At 34.0% G+C, this 27754-nt stretch overlaps 1 protein-coding gene across 1 annotated transcript in view; it reads left to right on the top strand.

Annotated features, from left to right (window-relative positions):
• LOC148942100 (Na(+)/citrate cotransporter-like) overlaps positions 1-27754 on the top strand; it is a 213176-nt gene that overhangs the window by 33874 nt on the left and 151548 nt on the right. The window contains exon 2 of the mRNA XM_089103231.1: positions 3889-4054. Coding sequence (XP_088959357.1) covers positions 3953-4054 — 102 coding nt within the window. The 5' untranslated portion in view covers positions 3889-3952. The remainder of the gene's footprint in view (positions 1-3888; positions 4055-27754) is intronic.

The following is a 27754-nucleotide window of genomic DNA, read 5'->3' as shown; positions in this document are numbered from 1 at the left end:
GGATATCACCTCTGTACGTAGAGGGATCCTAAATTTGATCGGAGCCAGTCTAACCTCCGTGTAGGGAGATGAAGGGTATTTAATTCAATTTATCACGGTATGTGCTATAAGAGTCTGCTAGATTCGACCAACCTTATTCAGAAGTAACAGTTAATGTCCTAGTTTTTCTTTTTCATAGCCTAGGATTAGGCCATTTGGGAGAGGATCGGATCCCCAAATTCTTATCATGAGCACACCTACTAGAAGCTGAAACCTGATTCCAACAAAGCTGGGTCGGAACTAAGAGCAAGGCTCATGTACTTGCTATATTGTAGTCTGCAACTGACTCAACCTCTTTGGAAGGGGAGAAGGGACGTTAGAAAATGTTAGTCTATATTTTGTCAGCCTAATTACTAAACGGGCTGGTGGAACTCTTCCACCAAAACTTGGTATTCGTGCACTGCGTGCTCGTGCTCGATCAAATCTTCAGGAAAGAAGGGATGTAATCTCATCATTCATACTGATATGATAGCCTATAAGATCTTAGTTAAATTTGAAAGGGATTGGTAGCTAGTAATTTTTTGTACCGTTATAGGGCTCAAAATAGACATTGTCGTTTCTGCCACTCCATCACTGTAATCCTTGGGTTGTAGTTGCTATACCACTTCATGAAGCCTTGGCATTCGAAGTGTGTAGAAAAATGATAAAAGAAAAATCTGAAAAGGAAATTCTACAGATAAAATTTCTTCTGTTAGCTCTTTACATTGGAGCTGTTCTGTTCAAAATTTGTAATAACAAAGCATATTTTTGCATAGAAGATAAAATATGACATGATACTACACTTTCTCACAAGATACCTATTGGTGAGATGTGTTTAAAGACATTTGTAACAAAAGTACTACCTGTGTACTCAGAATAAGAAAATCGTTTGATTTGACCAGGGTTAGCTCCAAAATGGACTTCAAGAGTAAAAGGTCTCGTAACAGATGGGGGTATTTCCATCAGTCATCGAGAAAGCACGAATAGTAGTTTCAAGATACCACATTTGACTTTCGGCCCAACTCAATTCTGCCAGTGTTTTCCAATGTTTTGAAAAAACTGTGAAGAACCAACTTTACTTTTGTTGCATCTCCATAAAGGTGGTTTCAAGATACCACATCTGACTTTCGGCCCAACTCAGTTCTGCCAGTGTTTTCCAATGTTTTGAAAAAACTGTGAAGAACCAACTTTACTTTTGTTTTTCGAAGCAAGGGGATTGCTAAACCAATGATAATTTGTGCTCAGACCAGAACATTCTTCAGAAGATCCTCTGACATGATTGAGCTTATTTATCATTAAAGTACTCGACTTGGGACTAGTGCTTGCTGCTATTTTACTTAGTATTAAACAAAATCTTTGGTAGTATGGTTCATGAAAATCTCCAAGGTAAATTAGAACACATCAGAGCTAAAGTAAAGGCACTCGAATTTTTCCGGTCCAGCCTTAGCAATCGGTGTAAGCACATAAGATCCATTGAACGGCATCGTAGTAAATGTAGGTGTGCCACAGTGATCGGTTTTAGGTCCTCTGGAATTTCTAGTTATCTGTGAATAGCCTAAATCACATTCTGGGTACAAATTTCAGGGCTTGTAGTACTGTAATCTATGCTACGGTGAAGGCACCTTAAATAATAACAACGATTCTGATGCACTGCTGGCATCGGCAGACGACACTACAATGGCAAACTGTGTATTAGTCATGGAAAAACTCTGCGAAAAACTAAAGATTATCCTAGAAAAAAACTCATATATTATGATAGATACAAAGTGATTTGCAATAAATGTCGACAGATCGTATGTTTTATTATTTTCTAGGATTGAAACTTTCCGTCCAGAAATAACCGGAACATTTACTTCCACAGGGACGATCAAACGGACAGATGCAGGCTTGCGAGGCATTATGCCATACTCCTGCATAATAACCTTCCTGTTTTACACCACATCCAGCCTTTGGAGCAGATATTTTCTTAATTTTGGCATCATAAAGAGACTGAATTATGTATTTCCTAAAAAACCCTTCGTTTACTTACAGTCGACTTCTGAAGCCTTGCCTGAAGGGTGGTGCCATAATGTGGCAGTCAATTGTCAACCACACGTGAAAATACTTGATTCTATTCAAAAGCGTGCATTGACAATCATTGGAAATGTATATAACTACCTCTCCCTTGGTTTACTTAATCAGGTGGCCAGACACGGTTTTTGCAAGGTATTTAGGTATGCTCCTGCACAACAACCTCCCCTTTCTACACCACATCCAATCTTTTGAGCAAAAACTCTCGCGCAATCTTGGCATCATCAAAAAACTGAAACTTATTTCCTAGAAAACCCGTAGTCTACTTTAGAAGATACTGTAATGTGCAATAATTTGACAGTCAGCTTTTATATCACACCTGAAAAGACTTGATTCAGTTCAGGAGCCTACGCGGAAAATTTTTCGAAAGGTAGACTACCATCTCTTCCTTGGTTTACTTTGCCGTCTTTTATGATCATTTAATGTTTTTAAGTTTTTTTCCAGCTTACTTCCAACTGAACAACATAATTAAAACACGCGATCTGCAATGAGACGAATTCTAACATGTGGAATGCACTTCTTCGATGTAGCATGTGCAGAAATGTGGAATACACTTGCACACAGCAGAGACTTAGGACTTTCATTGAGTCTTTCAAACACAATCTACATAAATATTTAGGTAAAGATAAAAAAGCAAAAAATAATTTAGATTAGATAAAGTTTTAGGTCTTTTTTTTTTTTTACTTTGAATAGTAATTAATTTTTTTTTAATTAGGTAAGCTTACTTGTTGTACTTCAATGAAAGAACGGAGGAACTCTAATGTTAAGGCTACTCCATTTTGTATGTTGAGGAGGCACGTGGTTGTGCCAAAGACTAAAGGGGAGGCATACTTCTTGCTGTTGAAAAATCTTTTATGCTTATGGGTCTTTGTCTTGTCATTTGTCTTTTCATAGAGCAGGGTAATTTGTTTTTTTCTTTTTTTTATTAAATAGACCCCATTGAACGTTATTTAAAAAAAAAATATATAAACAACAAAGCTAACAAAATTACCTCAGTGAAGTCCACAGTAAAATTGAATCTAAATGGCTCATAAGCAAGTAGGATAAGGATAAAAGTTAGAGATCCCCCCGAGCCGCTAATGACACAAAGGTCGTCGATATTCGTCCATGTTTTAGCTGCCGGGTCTTTTACATTAACATGTAGAAAGCCTGTCCCCCAATCTTATGGCAGCTGAGATTGAATCCCGGGTCCTGTATTGCCTGACAAAGATTAATCCGCTGGACTATCACAGGCTCGTGGGCAATTAAAATCCGATGTATTTGTGTAATAGTGAGGAAATGTGTATTGATATTTTCTTTTCGGTGCCATGGTTGATCGGTTCATGATGCACAATTTTTTATAGGCAGAGTAAGGGTTATCACTTCGTCAGCTGATTACAACGATCATATTATTTTTCTTTAACCAGGAAGTCATCCAAATGTAGGGGCTTGCTTCCCTTATTTTTCAGTGGTTGACGGGACAACCTTTTGGAAACGGTCTTTTTTTGCACGGACGGATGATTTTATGCCCCTTCTTACAGCATAAAAGGAAGAGAGAAAAATTACAAAATATGCATAGAGAATTTTTTGTCCGGAATTAAACTTCACCGATATTTTTTTTTTTTCACTTCTTTCTAACCTATTGAGTATTGGGTTCTTCTTATGTAAGATAATTAGCCATACCTAAACATTAACACATGTTTATCTATCGCTTAGGAATGCGAGCTCAATTTTAATTTTGTCAATAATATAAAATTATCTCTTGTTTGCATTAGTATTTTGAGCAATCTGATAAAATGTTGGTATTTTCGTATTTTCCAGTTGTTCCAGCAGTCAAGTCTGACTATCGCGGGGAAGTAGAACAGACGAGACTCGTGTGGCGGAAATGGACTTTCTTAGGCAGAATGTATTTCCCTACTGGAAGAGCATATTAGTGATTTTAATACCTTTGGCCTTATTACCCTTGCCTCTGGTCATACCGACGTCGGTAAGTTGAATTGTGAATTTTTATTCGTAATTATTCTGGATGGTTCAGTTCAGCTGTCTAAAATAGAAATATATTCTGTACACGCCAAACCACTGTGTAATGTCACTAGACAGAATTGGGTAAGTGGTAGTGTCGACAGCCGTACATTGAAAAAATTCTGAGAAGCAAATAAACTCAAATTTAACCACATCAAGGAAGTGGGTTTGGGCTTTCTTTTAAGGGAGGCTGTGTGTAGTTTAACCTGACAAAGCAATTTCAGCGTTCAGAAACTGCTGAAGTATCATAACTCTGACTAAGTGACTGAAAAATAAAACGGACATCTTGGGTCCTCAGACTACATGATACTTTATGGTTGACAGCAAAAAAGTTCGTGAACAGGTGAACATCGTGAAATATAGGAAAAACACTCTCTAGGAGTTTGCAAAATTTCAATTAATATTTAAAAAAAAATATACCTCATTTTTATCTAGCCTACTAGATAGGATAAACACAGTGAAAAACTAAACTGTCCTAGCTTCGAAAGAAAACCTGTTGTGGGATCAATTAATTTAGAAACTCGTTAGGAATATCGAATCAACTCTGAAAGACCCAAACGTGACCTTCTCAGGATTCTTGCTTGCTCTGACCTTTGTGGAGAAGGTGGCCTCTAAATTCCTGGAATGAGAACATTCACTACAAGGGGCTATTGGATCTTACTTAAAATTGACTTGAAATAGGAGCTAGTATCAGGGTTTCTTTTGGGCTAGTATCCTTTCGGGGAGTTTGTCTCCGATCCAACTTACTTAGGGAGATGGGTGCCCTGGATTCTAGCCATCAGGACAAAAAGGCTAAACACTGAGATAACGTTTGTAGTAGATGTGACCCCCCTGGGTTATAATTTTAGATTAGAACCGAATACAATTTACACCAGGTAAAAATGAGTAAATATCCGTTCACCTTCATCCTTTGCCGTAGAGTTAAACAACTTCATTATTATTTTTATTTATACAAAGCAATAATAAGCATCCTGTTTGAACGGCATGTGTCACCACCTATAACGGTTGTTTGTGGCTGAGGAGTGTCGGTAAGATAGGAGCTTTTTGGGGGTGAAACTACACCTTAGGCGGTGAACCAGAAAAGACTTTAAAGCTCATATGGCACCTATTTTGAGAAGCCCATGATTTGTATGCTACCACAAAGCACCAGTAAAAACCACAAAGCCCTTCTAATAGATACCAGTGGCAAAGGTGAAATTTCGCTCACGTTTACACACATGTTGGAGAGTACTTCCTCTCCGTCTAAAAAAAAATCGTATGCTAATAGCTTCTTATGAGTTGATTCGAAAATATGGACCTTATGGATCTTATATATTTGGGGTCGGCATTAAAATTATAATTTTACGTGTACACATTAATATGGAAGTACAGTTTCCTAAAGTTCCATTTTCTAACGATATGGGCTACTATATAGTTATTACTCATTACCATGGACATGTTGAAAAATAGAATATTCTTTATATTGTCGATAGTTGGTTCACAAGTATGTTGTTAAAACCTATTAAATATATAATTTTAGGGTTTATTTTATCAATTTTGCTAAAGTAAATTAATTGTAGTTTTATAGTTTCTCATCTTGTTATTTACAATTCTTTCTAATTTTAATATTCATCAACACTTAACACTAAAAGTAATTAATTTTCATACACACAGAAAAGTCCACTATAAGAAGATCCAGTATCAGTAGTATATTGCTGGAAACAAGATGTCGTTTCCAAATAGTTAACATAATTTACAGCATATACAGTTTCAGAAATTTCGCACAATTAGTTTATAGACTATGTTATTTATAAAACATTTTTCTTTTGTGATTTGTTTGTTTTGTTTATTAGTGCGTTACTCCTTTACGAATTGAAACTATGCAAGCTTCGGGCACACTACATGATGAAGCAAAGAGGGAAATAATTGGTGGAATTTTGGGAAGACAATTATAAAAAATAGAGAGATAATTTAATACAGATCATTTATCTGTATCACGAAAATATAAATTTTGTCTTCTTACTGTGCATGTCAAATTGGCATTGATTTACGGAAAATATACACTTCGTATTGTTGGCGTATCTAACGCTTATAATAATAATTACTTCACGTTCATTATAATGTTTTGAAACTTAAAAAAGGTAAGAAAAGATTTTTGACATTGGTATTGGTAATATTCCACTTTTAAAAGTTGCTTCACAAAAATTTACTCGACAAACTGAATTGTCTTAATTGCAAATAATGAGGTGTGTTTAATAATGCTTCTTGTCTAGCTAGTCTGTAGTTCAGAGATGCCACTCTTTCAGCTTATTGTTCCAGTGGCGTAAACTCAACAGAAGTCCGAAATGATTTAGTTGGAAGACAAATTTTCAAGAATTATCTAACGGGAACTTCAGATTTATTGCAATTCTCAATTTCTAAATTCCAATTAGAAAGAAAAAAGTTGTTTGGTCTGGAAGAAGACTGCTGTTCATACTTTTTTTCAAGTAAACAAGGTCTAGCCGACTGCTGTTCAGTCTTATTCTGAACACCACATCCACTGTTTTCTTCTTGAAGAAGACTTATTACATCAATAAGACAAATAAATTGTTTGGGCGGCTATTCCTTAATGTATATGCTTTTAATGTCAGTTATAACTTTTTTTGCATTTAATGTTTAAGCTTAAGTTTCTTAATGCATTTAAATACAAAATAGTACTATTAATATCCAAATTTAGTTATGAGTTTTGCGCTTGACACTGTAGCAGTAAATGACAAGACATTTAAAATTTTAATTAAATTTTGACTTTCTTACGTTTTCTGGAGAAATCCTTTCTTTCGTTGTTGCTAGATGGGGACATATTTCATGGAACAATTAAATTGACCTTTACTTAGGCCGTGTCCCTGTGAAGCTTTACTTGAAATTATTTGAAAAAAACTACGTTTTCTAAAGAGTTAAAGAGGCTGAGTTACAAGGTCGAACCTTAAAACGTACAGGGATTAGGAGGCACAGTTGGGGGGCTGCCACCCCCAAACCCCCGCTTTCGCAGCCTTTAAAAAATAAAAAAGTTTTTTAAACTGAAAGTAAGGAGCGACATTAAATCTTAAAACGAACAAAAATTAGTCCGTATATGAAAGTGGCTGTGCCCTCCACAACGCCTCGCTCTTTACGCTAAAGTTTTTATTTGTTAAAAAAAAGAGTTTTGAGAAAGTTAAACTTTAGCGTAAAGAGCGAGGCGTTGAGGAGGGCACAGCCCCTTTCATATACGGAATAATTTCTGTTCGTTTTAAGATTTAATGTCGCTCCTTACTTTCAGTTTAAAAAACTTTTTTTTTATTTAAAGGCTGCGAAAGCGGGGATTTGGGGGCGGCAGCCCCCCAACTGTGCCTCCTAATCCCTGTACGTTTTAAGGTTCGACCTTGTAACTCAGCCTCTTTAACTCTTTAGAAAACGTAGTTTTTTTCAAATAATTTCTGCACGTTTTTGTACACTTTATTACTTATTATTGCTTGACTAACTGTTAGCTGATCGTATCAGGAGTTAAAGTTAGGGGGCTGCCGCCCCCAAAACCCCGCTTTTGCAGCCTTTAAATAAAAAAAAAGTTTTTTAAACTGAAAGTAAGGAGCGACATTAAATCTTAAAACGAGCGGAAATTATTCTGTATATGAAAGGGGCTGTGCCCTCCTCAACGCCTCGCTCTTTACGCTAAAGTTTTTATTGTTTAAAAAAAGAGTTTTGAGAAAGTCAAACTTCATCGTAAAGAGCGAGGCGTTGAGGAGGGCACAGCCCCCGTCATATACGGCATAATTTCTGTTTGTTTTAAGATTTAATGTCGCTCCTTACTTTCAGTTTAAAAAACTTTTTTTTATTTAAAGGCTGCGAAAGCGGGGATTTGGGGGCGGCAGCCCCCCAACTGTGCCTCCTAATCCCTGTACGTTTTAAGGTTCGACCTTGTAACTCAGCCTCTTTAACTCTTTAGAAAACGTAGTTTTTTTCAAATAATTTCTGCACGTTTTTGTACACTTTATTACTTATTATTCCTTGACTAACTGTTAGCTGATCGTGTCAGGAGTTAAAGTTGGGGGGCTGCCGCCCCCAAACCCCCCGCTCTTGAACATTTTTGTGTTAAGGCTTTTAATTCCTGAATACTCAAATCACGTCGTAAAGGGTGCCTCCTAATCCCTGTACGTTTTAAGGTTCGAACTTGTGACTCAGCCTCTTTAACAGCCCCCCAACTCTGCCTCCTAATCCCTGTACGTTTTAAGGGTTGAGCTTTTAACTCAGCCTCTTTAACTCTTTAGAAAACGTAATTTTTTTCAAATAATTTAAAAAAGAAACTGAGTTTCTTTTTTAAACTGTAAATTCAGTAAATAAAAAATTTGCTCTGACGGGGCATCCAACCCGAGTCTTCCACCTGACAGTCAGGAGTATCAACCGCTGTACTAAAGAGACACAACTATAATTGTTTTTTAGTAAGGTGAATCTATTTTTGACGCAAGAAAATCCCCACAAAACTTGATATTTGGTTTTTGGAAAACAGGGAAGGAGTGATCGGATTGAGCTGAAATTTCGAGGATAAGCTCCCAGGCCCCAGGAAAGATTATCCTCTAAATTTCATTTCGATCAGACAACGTAAAAGGGGGTCTGTGGTGGGAAAAATTAACATGGGCTATTATATGAAAACGAGGTTTTTCGTAAATGTAAATTCGGAGGATAATTTTTTCGGTCTGAAAATATCAAAAGGCCCTAACAGGTCAAATTCTGCTTCGAATGAGTCCTCATTCACCCGGATCAGTTGCCAACTGTGGCCTGTAGGCATGGATAACAAAAAAAAAGAGAAATGAACTTTAAGTGGCTATACTTGGTTTTTGGAAAACAGGGAAGGAGTGATCGGATTGAGCTGAAATTTCGAGGATAAGCTCCCAGGCCCTAGGAAAGCTTAACCTCCGGACAACGTTAAAGGGGGGCTGTGGTCGGAGGGTCGAAACTTCCGGCCCACTTTTACCCATGAAGATAAAGTCGGAGGGGGATGAAATTTTGCAAGTTTCTTAGTTTGAGCTTGGGCTACAGAATGCGATTACCGCTGTCTCTCTGCGACCGCTAGGACCGGAAATTGCTTAACATTGTGGTGGGTCGCCTCTTTATAGAGGCACAAGTGTGCCTCCTTGACAGCAGCATATAGATTTCGATACTCAAAGAATTTAAAGGGATCTAAAACCGGAATTCCCGATTGCTCATTTTGACGACAAAGAAAATCAAGAAAGTAATGTTATACAGTATCTGTGGCTGAAATGAAAGGGGGAAAATTATCTGCAGCCATATATTTCATTGATAAGGTTTAAATTCTTGATTCAATAGCATTTTTCATCTTGATTAGAATTTGGACCATACACAAATTGGATCAAACTAATGGATCTGCATTTACTCGTACTTACGTTTACAACTATTCTTTTATCAGAATGCAGAAGCCAAGTTATTTACTATTTGGTTGAGGGAAAATTTTCTGAACACAAACAAAGCTCTTGATTACTAGTAGAAGAGGTCTATTGAATTCTATGGAAGCTATAGGAAAACATTTCTATAGAAGCTCTACACCTTTTCAAAGAGTGTGAGTAGCCCCTCGCATCTAGGTAATACTTCTATAGAAGCTCTACACCTTTTCAAAGAGATTCAGAGTTTCTAGTAGTTACAGGTCAACACACTCTTTGCCAAGAGGAATGACGCAGTTTCAAAGTTCACTGCCTTTTTGGTGATAAGCCCAAAAAACCAGCTCTTTTAAGAGATTTGTTTTCTGGTAAGTATAATCTGGTTTGGTAGGTACAATCTGGTTAGGTGGGTATAATCACATTGCCTATTCAAAGGTAGCGTGCAATTTAAACTGTATCAATTATTTTATTCCAGTTTTTCTAAAAACAAGTATTGTCTATAACTTAATTTACGTTGGTTAAACTTCCGATGGTTAAGAAAGCGTAACAGGTAATTAAAGTATTAGTAATGGGATGCTATAATTAGAATGATTTTAAGTTGAAAAATTGTGACGTAAAAATAACTCAGTTATTTGCTTGCGTGTATAGGAATTCCCATGTTATTTGCTTGCATGTATAGGAATTCACATGTTATTTGCTTGCTTGTATAGGAATTCCCATGTTATTTGCTTGCATGTATAGGAATTCCCATGTTATTTGCTTGCATGGATAGGAATTACTATGTTATGTGCTTGCCTGTATATGAATTCCAAAGTTATTTGCTTGCATGTATAGGAATTCCCATGTTATTTGCTTGCATGTATAGGAATTCCCAAGTTATTTACTTGCATGTATAGGAATTCCCTTGTTATTTGATTGCATTTATAGGAATTCCCAAGTTATTTGCTTGCTTGTATAGTAAGTCCCATGTTATTTGATTTCTTGTATAGGAATTACCATGTTATATGATTGCATGTATAGGAATTCACATGGTATTAGCTTGCTTGTATAGGAATTCCCATGTTATTTGCTTGCGTGTATAGGAATTCCCAAGTTATTTGCTTGCATGTATAGGAATTCCCATGTTATTTGCTTGCATGTATAGGAATTCCCATGTTATTTGCTTGCGTGTATAGGTAGTCCAATGTTATTTGCTTGCTTGTATATGAATTCCCCGGTTATGTGCTTGCTTGTATAGGAATTCCCTTGGTATTTGCTTGCTTGTTTAGGACTTCCCATGTTATTTGCTTGCTTTTATAGGAATTCCCATGTTATTTGCTTGCTTGTATAGGAATTCCTATGTTATTTGCTTGCTTGTATAGGAATTCCCATGTTATTTGCTTGCATGTATAGGAATTCCCATGTTATTTGCTTGCATGTATAGGAATTCCTATGTTATTTGCTTGCGTGTATAGGAATTCCCATGTTATTTGCATGCATGTATAGGAATTCCCATGTTATGTGCGTGATTGTATAGGACTTCCATTTCTATTTTACTGGAGTATGTCCCCCCCCCCAGGCTATTGTACTAGGTTATGCCCCCTTCCAATGCTATTACAGGAGCTTAAGGTCCTTCCTCAGCTAGTATAAGGGCTTTTTCCGTGTGGTTTTTGTTTAATTGGTACCCATTAAAAACAAAATTTTTTTTGTTAAATAAGTAGTTCTTATATCTTTTAAAAGAGCTTTACGGGGTTTGAGAATCTCTGTTGCCTGATCCCGTTTGATTTTTCTTTACTTAGTGCTCATTAAAAACGAAATTTTTGTGTTAAATAAGTAATTCTTGTATCTTTTAAAAGAGCTTTACGGGGTTTGAGAGTCTCTGTTGTCTGATTCCGCGTGATTTTTCTTTACTTGGTGCACATTCAAAAATGTGCTAGCGAAAACCCCGAGTGGATGAGTTGAAATAAAAAATTTTAACGAGAAATGGCTGAAAAGTGTTTTGGGGGAGAGGGGTTGATTGGCAGAAGGATGTATTAGCGAATTTAAAGTGGAGTGAGAGTTGATAGCGAAAAAAAACTAAGCTAAGAGTTTTTATTGAACATAATCTAGAGTTTTCTGTTAGAAAATTATGTAAAATACTATTCGCTGGTTCATAGGTGAAACTTAAGTCAAGGTATGGATAAAAAAATAAACTTTCTGTAGACTATGTGCTAATAAGTGTTTTTGACAATAAACTCTAGTTTACTGTAAGCAAATTATTCAAAATACAAGTCTCTCGTTCAAATGTGAAACTTAGGTCCATTCTCTGGTTCAAATGTGGAAAAACCCGTGTGAATGAGTTACAATAGAAATTTTTTTTAACAAGAAATGACTCACAAGTATTTTGGAGGAGATGGGTTAATTGGCAGAAGGATGTATTAGAGTAGTTATAGTGGAGGCTGAGTTGCTAGCGAAAAAACCCGTGTGGACGAGTTGAAATAAAAAATTTTGACAAGAAATGTCTGAAAAGTGTTTTGGGGAGAGATGGGTTGATTGGCAGAAGGATGTATGAGCGAAGTTCTAGTGGATAGCAAGTTGCTAGTGAAAAATCTAAGCTAATAAGTGTTTTTGACCGTAAACTCTAGTTTTTTTGTAAGAAAATTATGGAAAATACATTTTGTTGATTCATAGGTGAAACTTAAGTCCAGGTATGGATTGAAAAGAAATTAAATTCAAGAAATTATGAAAAAATTCTCTGTCTAAGTATCAAATTCTTTCTTGAATTCACCTGTTGGATAAACAAAAAGACATTTCTTTCAAGAAATTATGAAAAAATTAAAAGTAAGTAACAAACTCTTTATTGTTTTCACGAGTTAGATAAACGATGTAGAGAAATTTCATTCAAGAAATTATGACAAAATTCTAAGTAAGTAACAAACTCTTTATTGTTTTCACGATTTAGATATACGATGTAGAAATTTCATTCAAGAAATTATGAAAAAATTCTCAGTCTAAGTAGCAAATTCTTTCTTGAATTCACCTGTTGGATAAATAAAAAAACCATTTCGTTCAAGAAATTATGAAAAAATTCTCAGTAAGTAACAAAATCTTTATTGTTTTCACGAGTTAGATAAACGATATAGAAATTAATTTCAATAAATTATGAAAAACTTCTAAGTTATTAACAATTTCTTTCTTGAAGTCAACTTTTTGATAAACATTACGGAAAATACATTCAAGAAATTATTAAAATATTTGTAATTAATTAACAAACTCTTTATTGATTCCACCTCTTGGATATACAGTACAGATACTTCATTCAAGAAATTATTCTTGAATTCACCTGTTGGATAAACAAAAAGACATTTCATTCAAGAAATTATGACAAAATTCTAAGTAACTAACAACCTCTTTATTGTTTTCACGAGTTAGATAAACGATATAGAAATTAATTTCAAGAAATTATGAAAAACTTCTCAGTAAGTAACCATTTCTTTCTTGAAGTCAACTCTCGGATACACAGTACGGAAATTTCATTCAAGAAATTATGAAAATATTTGTAAGTAAGTAACAAACTCTTTATTGATTCCACCTCTTGGATATACAGTACAGATACTTCATTCAAGAAATTATGAAAAAATCGCAAGTAAGTAACTTTTTTTCTCTTTATCACAAAAAATTTTCACTTAGCTACATGATGTAGAAATTTAATTCAATAAATTATGAAAAAATTCTCATTAATTAACAATTTCTTTCTTGAAGTCAACTCTTAGATACACAATACGGAAATTTCATTCAAGAAATTATGAAGGTATTTGTAAGTAAGTAACAATCTCGTTATTGATTTAACCTCTTGACTATAAAGTACAGATACTTCATTCAAGAAACGTGATTAAACACGTTTCGAAACTACATGCTATTTGCATGCCTTTCCTTGGCACCTTTCCAAAATGAGCGGGGATTCCCCACTGTTTCCTACACATTGCGAAAAGTGAGCAGTACGAGAACTCCACGTTTTCAACCAGACTGGTTTTTTAGACATCACACCCACAGAGATGACACACACACACACATAGAGACGAGACATGCACAGACACGACACACAAACAGAGTCATAGTGAGAGAGATATCCAAAAAGTTGACTTGATCTAGGTTCACTTAGAGTGGCGCGAACCCTTTCCTGAAGTCACCTCTCGGATACACAATGCATAAACTTCATTTAAGAAATTATCAAAAAATGTTAAGTAAGTAGCAAATTCTTTCTTGAATTCGACTCTTTGATAATCAAAAAAAAGTCATGTAATTCAAGAAATTATTAAAAAAATTATAAATAAGTAACAAATCCTTTCTTGTATTTAACTCATGTATACAAAACGCATATATTTAATTAAAGAAATAAGCAAATATTTTAAGTAAATAGAAAATTCTTTCTTGAATTCACCCGCCGGATCAAAAAAAATACATATCAATCAAAACATTCTGACACAGTTCTAAGTAAGTAACAAACTCTTTCTTGAAGTTACCTCATGGATACACAATGCAGAAATTTCATTTAAGAAATCACCTGCTGGATAAACAAAAAAGACATTTCGTTCAAGAAACTATGACAAAATTCCAAGTAAGTAACAAACTCTTTATTGTTTTCATGACTTAGATACACGATGTAGAAATTTAATTCAAGAAATTATGAAAAAATTCTCAGAAAGTAACAATTTCTTTCTTGAAGTCAACTCTTGTGTAGAAATTTAATTAAAGAAATTATGAAAAAATTCTAAGTAAGTAACAATTTCTTTCTTGAAGTCAACTCTTGGATACACAATACGGGAATTTCATTCAAGCAATTATGAAAAAATTGTAACTAAGTGACAAATTCTTTCTTGAATTCACTTGTTGAATAAACAAAAAGACATTTCATTCAAGAAATTTTGACAAAATTCTAAGTAAGTAACAAACTCTTTATTGTTTTCATGAGTTAGATATACGATGTAGAAATTAAATTCAAGAAATTATGAAAAAATTCTCAGTCTAAGTAGCAAATTCTTTCTTGAATTCACCTGTTGTATAAAAAAAAAGAAATTTCTTTCAAGAAATTATTACAAAATTCTAATTAAGTAACAAACTCTTTATTGTTTTCACGAGTTAGATAAACGATGTAGAGAAATTTCATTCAAGAAATTATGACAAAATTCTAAGTAAGTAACAAACTCTTTATTGTTTTCACAATTTAGATATACGATGTAGAAATTTCATTCAAGAAATTATGAAAAAATTCTCAGTCTAATTAGAAAGTTCTTTATTGAAATCTCCTGTATTATAAATAAACAAACAATATAGTTCTAGAAATTATGATAAAATTCTAAGTAAGTAACAAACTCTTTATTGTTTTCACGAGTTATATAAACGATCTATAAATTAATTTCAATAAATTATTAAAAAATTCTCAGTAAGTAACCATTTCTTTCTTGAAGTCAACTGTTGGATACACAGTACGTAAATTTCATTCAAGAAATTATGAAAATATTTGTAAGTAAGTAACAAACTCTTTATTGATTCCACCTCTTGGATATACAGTACAGATACTTCATTCAAGAAATTATTCTCTAATTCACCTGTTGTATAAAAAAAAAGACATATCGTTCAATAAATTATGACAAAATTCTAAGTAAGTAACAAACTCTTTATTGTTTTCACGATTTAGATAAACTATGTAGAAATTAATTTAAAGAAATTATGAAAAACTTCTCAGTAAGTAACCATTTCTTTCTTGTATTCAACTGTTGGATACACAGTACGGAAATTTCATTCAAGAAATTATGAAAATATTTGTAAGTAAGTAACAAACTCTTTATTGATTCAACCTCTTGGATATACAGTACAGATACTTCATTCAAGAAATTATGAAAAAATCGCAAGTAAGTAACTTTTTTTCTCTTTATCACAAACAATTTTCGCATAGCTACATGATGTAGAAATTTAATTCAAGAAATTATGAAAAAATTCTCAGTAATTAACAATTTCTTTCTTGAAGTCAACTCTTAGATACACAATACGAAAGTTTCATTCAAGAAATTATGAAGGTATTTGTAAGTAAGTAACAATCTCTTTAGTGATTTCACCTCCTGAATAGACATTACAGCTACTTCAGTCGAGAAAAGTGATTAAACACGGTTCGAAACGCCCTTATATGGTTATGAATGACCTTGTCACTTTTCCAAAAATGAGTGGGTATTAAACTCTGTGTCATCCACAGCTATAAACTTGATAAGTACATGAACTAAGTGAAATCAACCCGACTGGTTTTTTTAGACAACAAACTCATCGAGATGGCTAACACACACATATAGAGACGAGACATGCACAGACACCACACACAAACAGCGTCATAGTGAGAGAGATATCCAAACTGGGGGTTGTATCTAGGTACACGTATAGGGGCCCCCCACACTACGTGAACCAAGAACAACCCAACTTTTTGGATATCTCTATCACTATGACTCTGTTTGTGTGTCGTGTCTGTGCGTGTCTCGTCTCTATGTGTGTGTGTGTGTCATCTCTGTGGGTGTGTTGTCTAAAAAACCAGTCTGGTTGAAAACGTGGAGTTCTCGTACTGCTCACTTTTCGCAATGTGTAGGAAACAGTGGGGAATCCCCGCTCATTTTGGAAAGGTGCCAAGGAAAGGCATGCAAATAGCATGGAGTTTCGAAACGTGTTTAATCACGTTTCTTGAATGAAGTATCTGTACTGTATATTCAAGAGGTGAAATCAATAAAGAGATTGTTACTTACTTACAAATACCTTCATAATTTCTTGAATGAAACTTCCGTATTGTGTATCTAAGAGTTGACTTCAAGAAAGAACTTGTTAAATACTGAGAATTTTTTAATAATTTCTTGAATTAAATTTCTAAATCATGTAGCTAAGTGAAAATTGTTTGTGATAAAGAGAAAAAAGTTACTTACTTGCGATTTTTTCATAATTTCTTGAATGAAGTATCTGTACTGTATATCCAAGAGGTTGAATCAATAAAGAGTTTGTTACTTACTTACAAATATTTTCATAATTTCTTGAATGAAATTTCCGTACTGTGTATCCGACAGTTGACTTCAAGAAAGAAATGGTTACTTACTGAGAAGTTTTTAATAATTTATTGAAATTAATTTATAAATCGTTTATATAAATCGTGAAAACAAAAAAGAGTTTGTTACTTACTTAGAATTTTGTCATAATTTCTTGAACGATATGTCTTTTTGTTTATACACCAGTTGAATTATATAATAATTTCTTGAATGAAGTATCTGTACTGTATATCCAAGAGGTTGAATCAATAAAGAGTTTGTTACTTACTTACAAATATTTTCATAATTTCTTGAATGAAATTTCCGTACTGTGTATCCAACAGTTGACTTCAAGAAAGACTTGGTTACTTACTGAGAATTTTTTCATAATTTCTTGATATTAATTTCTATATCGTTTATCTAACTCGTGAAAACAATAAAGAGTTTGTTACTTACTTAGAATTTTATCATAATTTCTAGAAATAAATGGTTTGTTTATTTATACTACATGTTAATTTAAGAAAGAACTTTCTACTTATACTGAGAATTTTTTCATAATTTCTTGAATGAAATTTCTACATCGTATATATAACTCGTGAAAACAATAAAGAGTTTATTACTTACTTAGAATTTTGTAATAATTTCTTGAATGAAATTTCTCTACATCGTTTATCTAACTCGTGAAAACAATAAAGAGTTTGTTACTTACTTAGAATTTTGTCATAATTTCTTGAACTAAATTTTTTTTTGATTATCCAACAGGTGAATTAAAGAAAGAATTTGCTACTTAGACTTAGAATTTTTTCATAATTTCTTGAATTTAATGTCTACATAGTATATCTAACTCGTGAAAACAATAAAGAGTTTGTTACTTACTTAGAATTTTGTCATAATTTCTTGAATGAAATTTCTTTTTGTTTATTCAACAAGTGAATTCAAGAAAGAATTTGTCACTTAGTTACAATTTTTTCATAATTGCTTGAATGAAATTCACGTATTGTGTATCCAAGAGTTGACTTCAAGAAAGAAATTGTTACTTACTGAGAATTTTTTAATAATTTCTTGAATTAAATTTCTACACAATAGTTGACTTCAAGAAAGAAATTGTTACTTTCTGAGAATTTTTTCATAATTTCTTGAATTAAATTTCTACATAGTGTATCTAAGTCATGAAAACAATAAAGAGTTTGTTACTTACTTGGAATTTTGTCATAGTTTCTTGAACGAAATGTCTTTTTTGTTTATCCAGCAGGTGATTTCTTAAATGAAATTTCTGCATTGTGTATCCATGAGGTAACTTCAGGAAAGAGTTTGTTACTTACTTAGAATTTTGTCATAATTTCTTGAACGAAATGTCTTTTTTCTTATCCAGCTGGTGAATTCAAGAAAGAATTTGCTATTTACTTAAAATTTTTGATAATTTATTAAATGAAATTTCTGCTTTGTGTATCCATGAGTTAACTTCAAGAAAGGATTTGTTACTTATTTAGAATTTTTTTCATAATTTCTTTAATGAAATGACTTTTTTTTTGATTCTCCAAGAGGCGAATTCAAGAAAGAATTTGCTACTTACTTAAAATTTTTTGATAATTTATTAAATGAAGTTTCTGCATTGTGTATCCGAGAGGTGACTTCAGGAAAGGGTTCGCACCACTCTAAGTGAACCTAGATCAACCCAACTTTTTGGATATCTCTCTCACTATGACTCTGTTTGTGTGTCGTGTCTGTGCATGTCTCGTCTCTATGTGTGTGTGTGTGTCATCTCTGTGGGTGTGTTGTCTAAAAAACCAGTCTGGTTGAAAACGTGGAGTTCTCGTACTGCTCACTTTTCTCAATGTGTAGGAAACAGTGGGGAATCCCCGCTCATTTTGGAAAGGTGCCAAGGAAAGGCATGCAAATAGCATGTAGTTTCTAAACGTGTTTAATCACTTTTCTTGAATGAAGTATCTGTACTGTATATTCAAGAGGTTAAATCAATAAAGAGATTGTTACTTACTTACAAATACCTTCATAATTTCTTGAATGAAACTTCAGTATTGTGTATCTAAGAGTTGACTTCAAGAAAGAAATTGTTAATTACTGAGAATTTTTTCATAATTTCTTGAATTAAATTTCTACATCATGTAGCTAAGTGAAAATTATTTGTGATAAAGAGAAAAAAAGTTACTTACTTGCGATTTTTTCATAATTTCTTGAATGAAGTATCTTTACTGTATATCCAAGAGGAGGAATCAATAAAGAGTTTGTTACTTACTTACAAATATTTTCATAATTTCTTGAATGAAATTTCCGTACTGTGTATCCAACAGTTGACTTCAAGAAAGAAATGGTTACTTACTGAGAATTTTTTCATAATTTCTTGAAATTAATTTCTACATCGTTTATATAACTCGTGAAAACAATAAAGAGTTTGTTAATTACTTAGAATTTTGTAATAATTTATTGAACGAAATGTCTTTTTGTTTATCCAACAGGTGAATTAAAGAATAATTTCTTGAATGAAGTATCTGTACTGTATATCCAAGAGGTGGAATCAATAAAGAGTTTGTTACTTACTTACAAATATTTTAATAATTTCTTGAATGAAATTTCCGTACTGTGTATCCAAGAGTTGACTTCAAGAAAAAAATGGTTACTTACTGAGAATTTTTTCATAATTTCTTGAAATTAATTTCTTTATCGTTTATCTAACTCGTGAAAACAATAAAGAGTTTGTTACTTACTTAGAATTTTGTCATAATTTCTTGAAAGAAATGGTTTTTTTTATTTGTCCAACAGGTGAATTCAAGAAAGAATTTGCTACTTAGACTGAGAATTTTTTCATAATTTCTTGAATTAAATTTCTACATCGTATATCTAACTCTTGAAAACAATAAAGAGTTTGTTACTTACTGAGAATTTTGTCATAATTTCTTGATTGAAATTTCTCTAAATCGTTTATCTAACTCGTGAAAACTATATAGAGTTTGTTACTTCCTTAGAATTTTGTAATAATTTCTTGAACGAAATGTCTTTTTGTTTATCCAACAGGTGAATTCAAGAAAGAATTTACTACTTAGACTGAGAATTTTTTCTTAATTTCTTGAATTTAATTTCTTTTCAATACATACCTGGACTTAAGTTTAACATATGAACAAACAATATGTATTTTCCATAATTTTCTTACAAAAAAACTATAGTTTACGGTCAAAAACCCTTATTATATTAGATTTTTCACTCGCAACTTGCCATCCACTATAACTTCGCTAATACATCCTTCTGCCCATCAACCCATCTCTCCCCAAAACACTTTTCAGACATTTCTTGTTAAAATTTTTTATTTCAACTCGTCCACACGGGTTTTTCGCTAGCAACTCGGCCTCCACTATAACTACGCTAATACATCCTTCTGCCAATTAACCCATCTCCTCCAAAACACTTTTAAGTCATTTCTTGTTAAAAAAAATTTCTATTTTAACTCATTCAAACGGGTTTTTCCACATTTGAACCAGAGAATGGATCTAAGTTTCACATTTGAACGAGAGAATTGTATTTTGCATAATTTTCTTACAGGAAACTAGAGTTTATGGTCAAAAACCCTTATTAGCTCAGATTCTACAGAAAAAGTTTATTTTTTGATCCATACCTGGACTTAAGTTTCACCTATGAAGCAACGATTTGTATTTTCCATAATTTTCTTACAGAAAACTAGAGTTTACGGTCAAAAACCCCTATTAGCTTAGATTTTTTTCACTAGCAACTCGCCCTCCACTTTAAATTCGCTAATACATCCTTCTGCCAATCAACCCATCTCCCCCAAAACACTTTTCAGCCATTTCTTGTTAAAATTTTTTATTTCAACTCATCCACACGGGGTTTTCTCTAGCAACTTTTTTAATGGGCACCAAGTAAAGAAAAATCACACGGAATCAGACAACCGAGTCTCTCAAACCCCGTAAAGCTCTTTTAAAAGATACAAGAATTACTTATTTTACACAAAAATTTCTTTTTTAATGAGCACTAAGTAAATAAAAATCAAACGGAATCAGGCAACAGAGAGTCTCAAACCCCGTAAAGCTCTTTTAAAAGATATAATAACTACTTATTTAACAAAAAAAAATTTGTTTTTAATGGGTACCAAGTAAACAACAACCACACGGACACAGCCCAGATAAGCCCCTAGGAAGGAACCTAAGTTCCGGGAATAGCATAGGACGGGGGCATAAACACTTAGACTAGCGTGGGGGGGGACATAAGCCCTTAAAATAGCATGGGAATTCCTATACACGCAAGCAAATAACATGGGAATTCCTATACAGGCATGCAAATATCATGGGAATTCCTATACACTCAAGCAAATAACATTGGAATTCCTATACATGCAAGCAAATAACTTTGGAATTCCTATAAATGCATGCAAATAACCTTGGAATTACTATACAAGCTATCATATAACAATGTTATTCATATTCAAGAAAGGACATAACATGGGAATTACTATAAATGCAAGCAAATAACATGGGAATTCCTATACATGCAAGCAAATAACAAGGGAATTCCTATAAATGCAAGCACATAACTTGGGAATTCCTATACATGCAAGCAAATATCCTTGGACTTCATATACACGCAAGCAAATAACATGGGAATTCCTATACTAGCAAGCAAATAACATGGGAATTCCTATACATGCAAGCAAATAACTTGGGAATTCCTATACACGCAAGCAAATAACTTGGGAATTCCTATACACGCAAGCAAATAACATCGGAATTCCTATACTAGCAATCACATAACATGGGAATTCCTATACATGCAAGCACATAACATGTGAATTCAGATACACGCAATCACATAACATGGGAAGTCATATACAAGCAAGCAAATAACCCGGGAATTCCTATACATGCAATTAAATAACTTGGGAATTCCTATACATGCAAGCAAATAACTTGGGAATTCCTATACACGCAAGCACATCCCAGGGGAAGTCCTATACAAGCAAGCAAATAACATAGGAATTCCTATACAAGCAAGCATATAACATGGGAATTCCTATACATTCAAGCAAATAACATGGGAATTACTATACATGCAAGCAAATAACATGGGAATTCCTATACACGCAAGCAAATAACATGGGAATTCCTATACACGCAAGCAAATAACTGAGTTATTTTTACGTCACAATTTTTCAACTTAATATCATTCTAATTATAGCATCCCATTCCTAATACTTTAATTACCTGTTACGCTTTCTTAACCATCGGAAGTTTAACCAACGTAAATTAAGTTATAGGCAATACTGGTTTTTAGAAAAACTGGAATAAAATAATTGATATAGTTTAAATTGCACGCTACCTTTGAATAGGCAATGTGATTATACCCACCTAACCAGATTGTACCTACCAAACCAGATTATACTTACCAGAAAACAAATCTCTTAAAAGAGCTGGTTTTTTGGGCTTATCACCAAAAAGGCAGTGAACTTTGAAACTGCGTCATTCCTCTTGGCAAAGAGTGTGATGACCTGTAACTACTAGAAATTCTGAATCTCTTTGAAAAGGTGTAGAGCTTCTATAGAAGTATTACCTAGATGCGAGGGGCTACTCACACTCTTTGAAAAGGTGTAGAGCTTCTATAGAAATGTTTTCCTATAGCTTCTATAGAATTCAATAGACCTATTCTACTATTATTATCTTTCTCAGTGACAGCCTGGGCAATCGGATTTTGCAATCATATTCCGCATTTTTTTTTCTTGGTTGGAAGGTAACAGAAAATCCAATGCCAATGTAAATTTACTGGTTCTAAAAATAGGTAAAAATATGTAAATTATTTCAGTTTATTTTTGGTCTCAAAGTTCTGAGGACTCTTTTAAAAATTTTAAAATCTTTAAATTAGCAAAAAAAGTGTTACTGTCCCAGTGTTATTGATGTCCCAGCTTTCTGGATTTGAATAGATTTGTCAATGGTTTAATAGCTTCTATAAAGGTCTTCTAATTATTTAAATATTTAATTATGTCTTCTGGGCTTGTATTATGTTATTGGTTGTAATATTTGTTACTGTGATGAGCGTTGGTTGTATGCCCAAGTTTTATCCTGAGTCCGTTTGTTTCACTCTAGGAAATGCCCTGAAGAGGATAGACTGGGTAAAAAAGGCTGAAGCTGTTGAGGTTGAATAACCTCTTGCTATCTACGTTACTTATAATGGACTGCTTCTAAAGTGTTTGATAATATTTGCAAGCGTGAATATAATGAGTCGGTGGTGATAGGCTTGGTTTTGTTTGTTTTATATAAAAAAACAAGTTTTTTCAGCTGAAAGTAAGGAGCAACATTAAAACTTAAAACGAACAGTAATTATTACGTATATGAAAGGGTTCACCCCCTAGTCAATATCTCGCTCTTTACGCTAAAGTTTGAATTTTCCGGATCACAAAGGCCACTTAATTAGAATAGATAGCTCTTTTGAAAGTACTAAAAAAAACTTTAGCGTAAAGAGCAAGGTATTGACTAGGGGGCGAACGCCCTCATGTAAAAAATAATTTTTGTTCGTTTTAAGTTTCAATGTTGCTCCTTACTTTCAGTTGAAAAATCTTGTTTTCTTTATTTCATTTCTGATCGTTTTTTCTAATAATGCTGGGAAATCCGGCACCCCCTTCATAGAAATGTCCCTTCCCCCAAGGTAACATCGTCTATGGAAAGATCTTCTCACGTAATCCCCTCCTCCGAACCACCCCCCCCCCAAAAAAAAAATCCCTCCTGAAAACGACTGTATACTTCCCAATAACCAATACTATTTGTAAACAATGGGCAAAGTTCATAACATGAAGCACTTTCCCAGAGAACTGTGGGGGGCTAAGTCATACTCAAAGACATATTTATTAGATTTTCGACTATGCTGAACAAAATGGCTATCTCAAAATTTGATTAGGTGACTTTGGGGATAAATGAGCGTGGGAGGGGGCCAAGCTGCCCTCCAATTTATTTGGTCACTTAAAAAGGGCACTAGAACTTTTAATTATCGTTTGAATGAGTCCTTTCACGATATTCTAAGACTACTGGATCGATACCATAACCCCTGGGAAAAAAAAAAAAAAACAAAGAAAAACAAACAAACACGCATCCGTAATCTTTCTTCTGGCAAAAAATACATAATTCCTCATTTTTGCAGATAGGAGCTTGAAACATCTACAATAGGGTTTTCAGTTACGCTGAATCTAATGTTTTGATTTTCATTAAGATTCTATCCCTTTTAGGGGGTGTTTCCCCCTTTTTTTCGAAAATAAGGCAAATGTTTTCAGGCTCGTAGCTTTTGATGGGTTAAACTAAACCTGATGAAACTTATATATTTGAAATCAGCATAAACATCCGATTCTTTTGATGTATCTACTGGTATCAACATTCCGTTTTTTCGAGTATCGGTTACTGTCGAGCCGGGTCACTCCTTACTTACAGTTCGTTACCACGAACTGTTTGACAGGACGTCAAATCTTGTTGATAAGAGAGTATCAGCAAGTGCTGAAAATTGTATAATTATCAGGATTCGCCCAGGCTTGCAAAAAGCCTTCGTTCAACTGAAGTTCCTGAAGACTTCAGTAGTGAGGGTATTTAAGGTCCGATGACAGCCTACCACCTTCGAATCCCGATACGGACAGTTCTTTTTAATGTTGTAGTTATTGGGATATTCCCTGGGAGCCCTCTGACGTCGCGATAGCCATAGGAAAATTGACATTGGATGTTATTCTTGGTTGTTGGTTATGTTTGTTGGTTGTTGGCTTTTGTTCATGTTTGCTGGTTATGTTTGTTTGTTATGTTGGTTGTGAATGTTGTCTGTTAGTTATATTTGTTGGTTGTTGGTTATGTTGTTTGTTGGTTATGTTTTGCTGGTTGATGGTTATGCTTGTTATTTGTTGGTTGAGGGTTATGTTTGTTAATGGTTATGTTTGTTGGTTTTGTTGTTTCTTGATTATGTTTGTTGGTTATGTTTTGTTGGATGTGATTGTTTGTTGTTGTTCGTTGTTTATGTTTGTTGGTTATGTTTGTTGATGGTTATGTTTGTTGGTTATGTTTGTTGAATGTGATTGTTGGTTGTTGTTTGTTGTTTTTTGGTTGATGATTATGTTTGCTGTTTGTTGGTTGATGGTTATGTTTGTTGATGGTTATGTTTGTTGGCTCCGACTGTTGTTCCTTGATTATGTTTGTTGGTTATGTTTTGTTCGATGTGATTGTAGGTTGTTGTTTGTTAGTTATGTTTGTTGGTTATGTTTGTTGATTGTTATGTTTTTTGGTTATGTTTTGTTGGAGGTGATTGTTGGTTATGTTGTCCTACTCTCAATATTCTAAAATTAGCCTAATGCGTGACACCTAAGATTCCCCATTTTTTGCAAACACCATAATGACGTATTACTCTCAAAATTTGACACGCTCCAGGAGACATTTGCTCTCAAAATATTAATAATAATAAAACAAAAATGTATGGTTTCTTTGCGTCGGATATTAGATTTTCCACTCTCGTGACAATGCGCTTCCCCCTCTCTAGCATGCAATACGGAGGAATGAGGTTGATATTAGATGGAAATTTAAGACATATTAAGAGCTTTTAATGAAAATATCCATTTCTTTGAGCACTTTTAAGATTTTCACTTCTTCCATGGAAAAAATTTCTTAATGCCTCCACCCTAACTTTTAAGCTGTAATTCACCCCAAAATGAAATTACTTGACTTCCCACCCCCCACTAAGATAATAAATCATCACCTCCAAGACGATTCTTCAAGACAATTAATGTTAAAAATTACGCGTCAATCGGGTGATTCAAGTTTTTGCAAACCAAACTTAGCATAATAACCTTCAAAACACTCCACACTATCATGGCATCATCCCCCCTCCATACTCCATTTGGCACCAGTCCCCCGCCCCTGCGCGAGCTGGTATTTCTGATACATTTAAAGCATATTAAGAGATATTTTTGAAGGGCTTTAAACGAAATACAGCGTTTTTGAGTAATTGTTAGATTTCTACCCTCCTCCATGGAAAAATTCATTTAATGCCTCCACCTTAACTTTTAAGCTCTAGAGTATACTAGTCAATGACAATGCATACAACCTTGATAAATTATGGATGCTAAACAACACCCCCCTGACATCGCTAAATCTCCCCCAAGACCTTTTTTAGGCATTTTCTATTAAAAATTACACCTTTAAATCACTGTGATTCGAGTTTATGCAACCAAAGCCTATCATGATGCCCCACAAAACACTATACACAACCCCCTCTCCTTCACCCATGTGGCACCAGTCCCCCCGTACAGAGCAAGCTGATATTAAAGATACATATAAAGCATTTTAAGATATATCTTTGAAGGACTTTTAATAAAAATATCCATTTCCTTGAGTACTTGTTAGATTTCAGTCCCCCTCTACCGACAACTTCATTTAACACCTACCACCTTATCTTTAATCTCTAGAGTGTACTAATCCAAGGTAATTCCCCTGTCAATCATCAATGTCATTGCTTGACTGCCCCCCCCCCCCCGACATCACGTCTTCATTCCTAAGAGAGTTTCCAGATATTTTCCTGTTAAAAAATCACGCATTAAATCCATCGGTCCATGTTTTTTCAACCCAAACCTATCATGATACCACCATAAAGAACTTCACACCATCACAGATTTACGCGCCTGCCTCTTCCATCGTCCCCGCGGCACCATCCCCGTAGGACATTTTCAAACGTTTCACTCCGAAATTAAACTCATGAATCTAATTAAACAATATATTTTTGAAAAGAGAAAAGTCACCTGTTCTTTGCTAGCTTGTGATACTCCAACCAATTTGCGTCACAGAACCGAACTATCACAGTTCCGTGACGCCCTCTACCATCATCCCAATCGTCCAAAAACACTTTTCAGACATTTCATGTTAAAAGTTGTACTTCAACTCATGCATTCGAGTTTTCGCAAGCAATTCACGCTACAATACCAAACAATACCACGTATGTGTATGTGTATGTGTATGTGTATGTGTATGTGTATGTGCATGTGTATGTGTATGTGTATGTGTATGTGTGCGTTTGTGTGTTTGTATGTTTTTGTGTGTGTGTGTTTGTTTTGTGTGTGTGTGTGTGTGTGTTTTTGTGTGTGTGTTTGTTTTGTGTGTGTGTGTGTTTTTGTTTTTGTGTGTGCGTTTTGTGTGTGCGTGTTTGTGTGTGTTTTTTTCCTTTTTGTGTTTTTGTGTGTGTGTGTTTTTGTGTGTTTGTTTCTTGTGTGTGTGTTTTTTGTTTGCGTGTGTGTTTGTGTGTGTGTTTGTGTTTTTTTTTGTTTTTCTCTTTTTTTTTGTGTTTTTGTGTGTGTTTGTGTGTTTGTGTTTTTGTTTGTATTTTTGTTTTTTTGTTTGTTTTTTTTTGCATGTTTCTGGGCGTGTGTGTGTTTTTGTTTTCGTGTGTTTTTGTGTTTGTTTGTTGTGTTTGTGTGTGTTTGTTTGCGTGTGTGCGTGTTTGTGTGTGTGCGCGTGTATGTGTGTGTGCGTGTGTGTCTATGTTTGTGTATGTGTACGTATGTGTGTGTATGTGTGTATTTTTGTGTGCGCGTGTTTGTGTGTGTGTTTTTGTGTGTGTTGTGTGTGTTTGTTTTTGTGTGTGTTTTTTTTTGTGTGTGTGTGTTTTTTGTTTGTGTGTGTGTTTTTTTTTTTGTGTGTTTTGTGTGTGTGTGTTTTTGTGTGTGTGTGTTTTTGACTGTGTGTGTGTGTGTTTTTGTGTGTTTGTGTGTATGTGTGTTTTGTTTGTGTGTCTGTTTATGTTTGAGTGTGTGTGTGTGTGTGTGTGTTTGTGTTTTTTTGTGTGTGTTTGTGTTTGTGTGTGTTTTGTGTGTGTGTGTTTGTGTGTGTGTGTTTTTTGTGTGTGTGTGTGTGTGTTTTAGTGTGTGCGTATATATGTGTGTGTAAGTGTTTGTGTGTGTTTTTTGTGTGTGTGTGTGTTTTTGTGTTGGTTTGTGTGTGTGTTTTTGTGTTTGTGGTTTGTGTGTGTTTGTGTTTTGTGTGTATGCGTGTTTTCTTTGTGTGTGTGTGTTTATGTTTTTTTGTGTGTTCGTTTTTTTGTTTTTGTTTTGGATTTTTTTTTTTTTTTTTTGTTTTTGTGTGTTTTTGGTTGTTTTTTTTTCTGTGTGTGTGTGTGTGTGTTTTGTGTGTTTTTGGTGTGTGTGTTTTTGCGTGCTTGTGTTTTTTTGTGTGTTTTTGTGTGTGTTTTTCTGTTTTTGTGTTGGTGTCTATGTTTTTTTGTGTGTATTTATGTATTTTTTTG

This window comes from Artemia sp. Qi Xiang Cuo, chromosome 17 (genome assembly GCF_049724085.1).
Source record: "Artemia sp. Qi Xiang Cuo chromosome 17, ASM4972408v1, whole genome shotgun sequence".
Classification (NCBI taxonomy): Eukaryota; Metazoa; Arthropoda; class Branchiopoda; order Anostraca; family Artemiidae; genus Artemia; species Artemia sp. Qi Xiang Cuo.
This window is presented reverse-complemented; position numbering and strand designations above follow the sequence as displayed.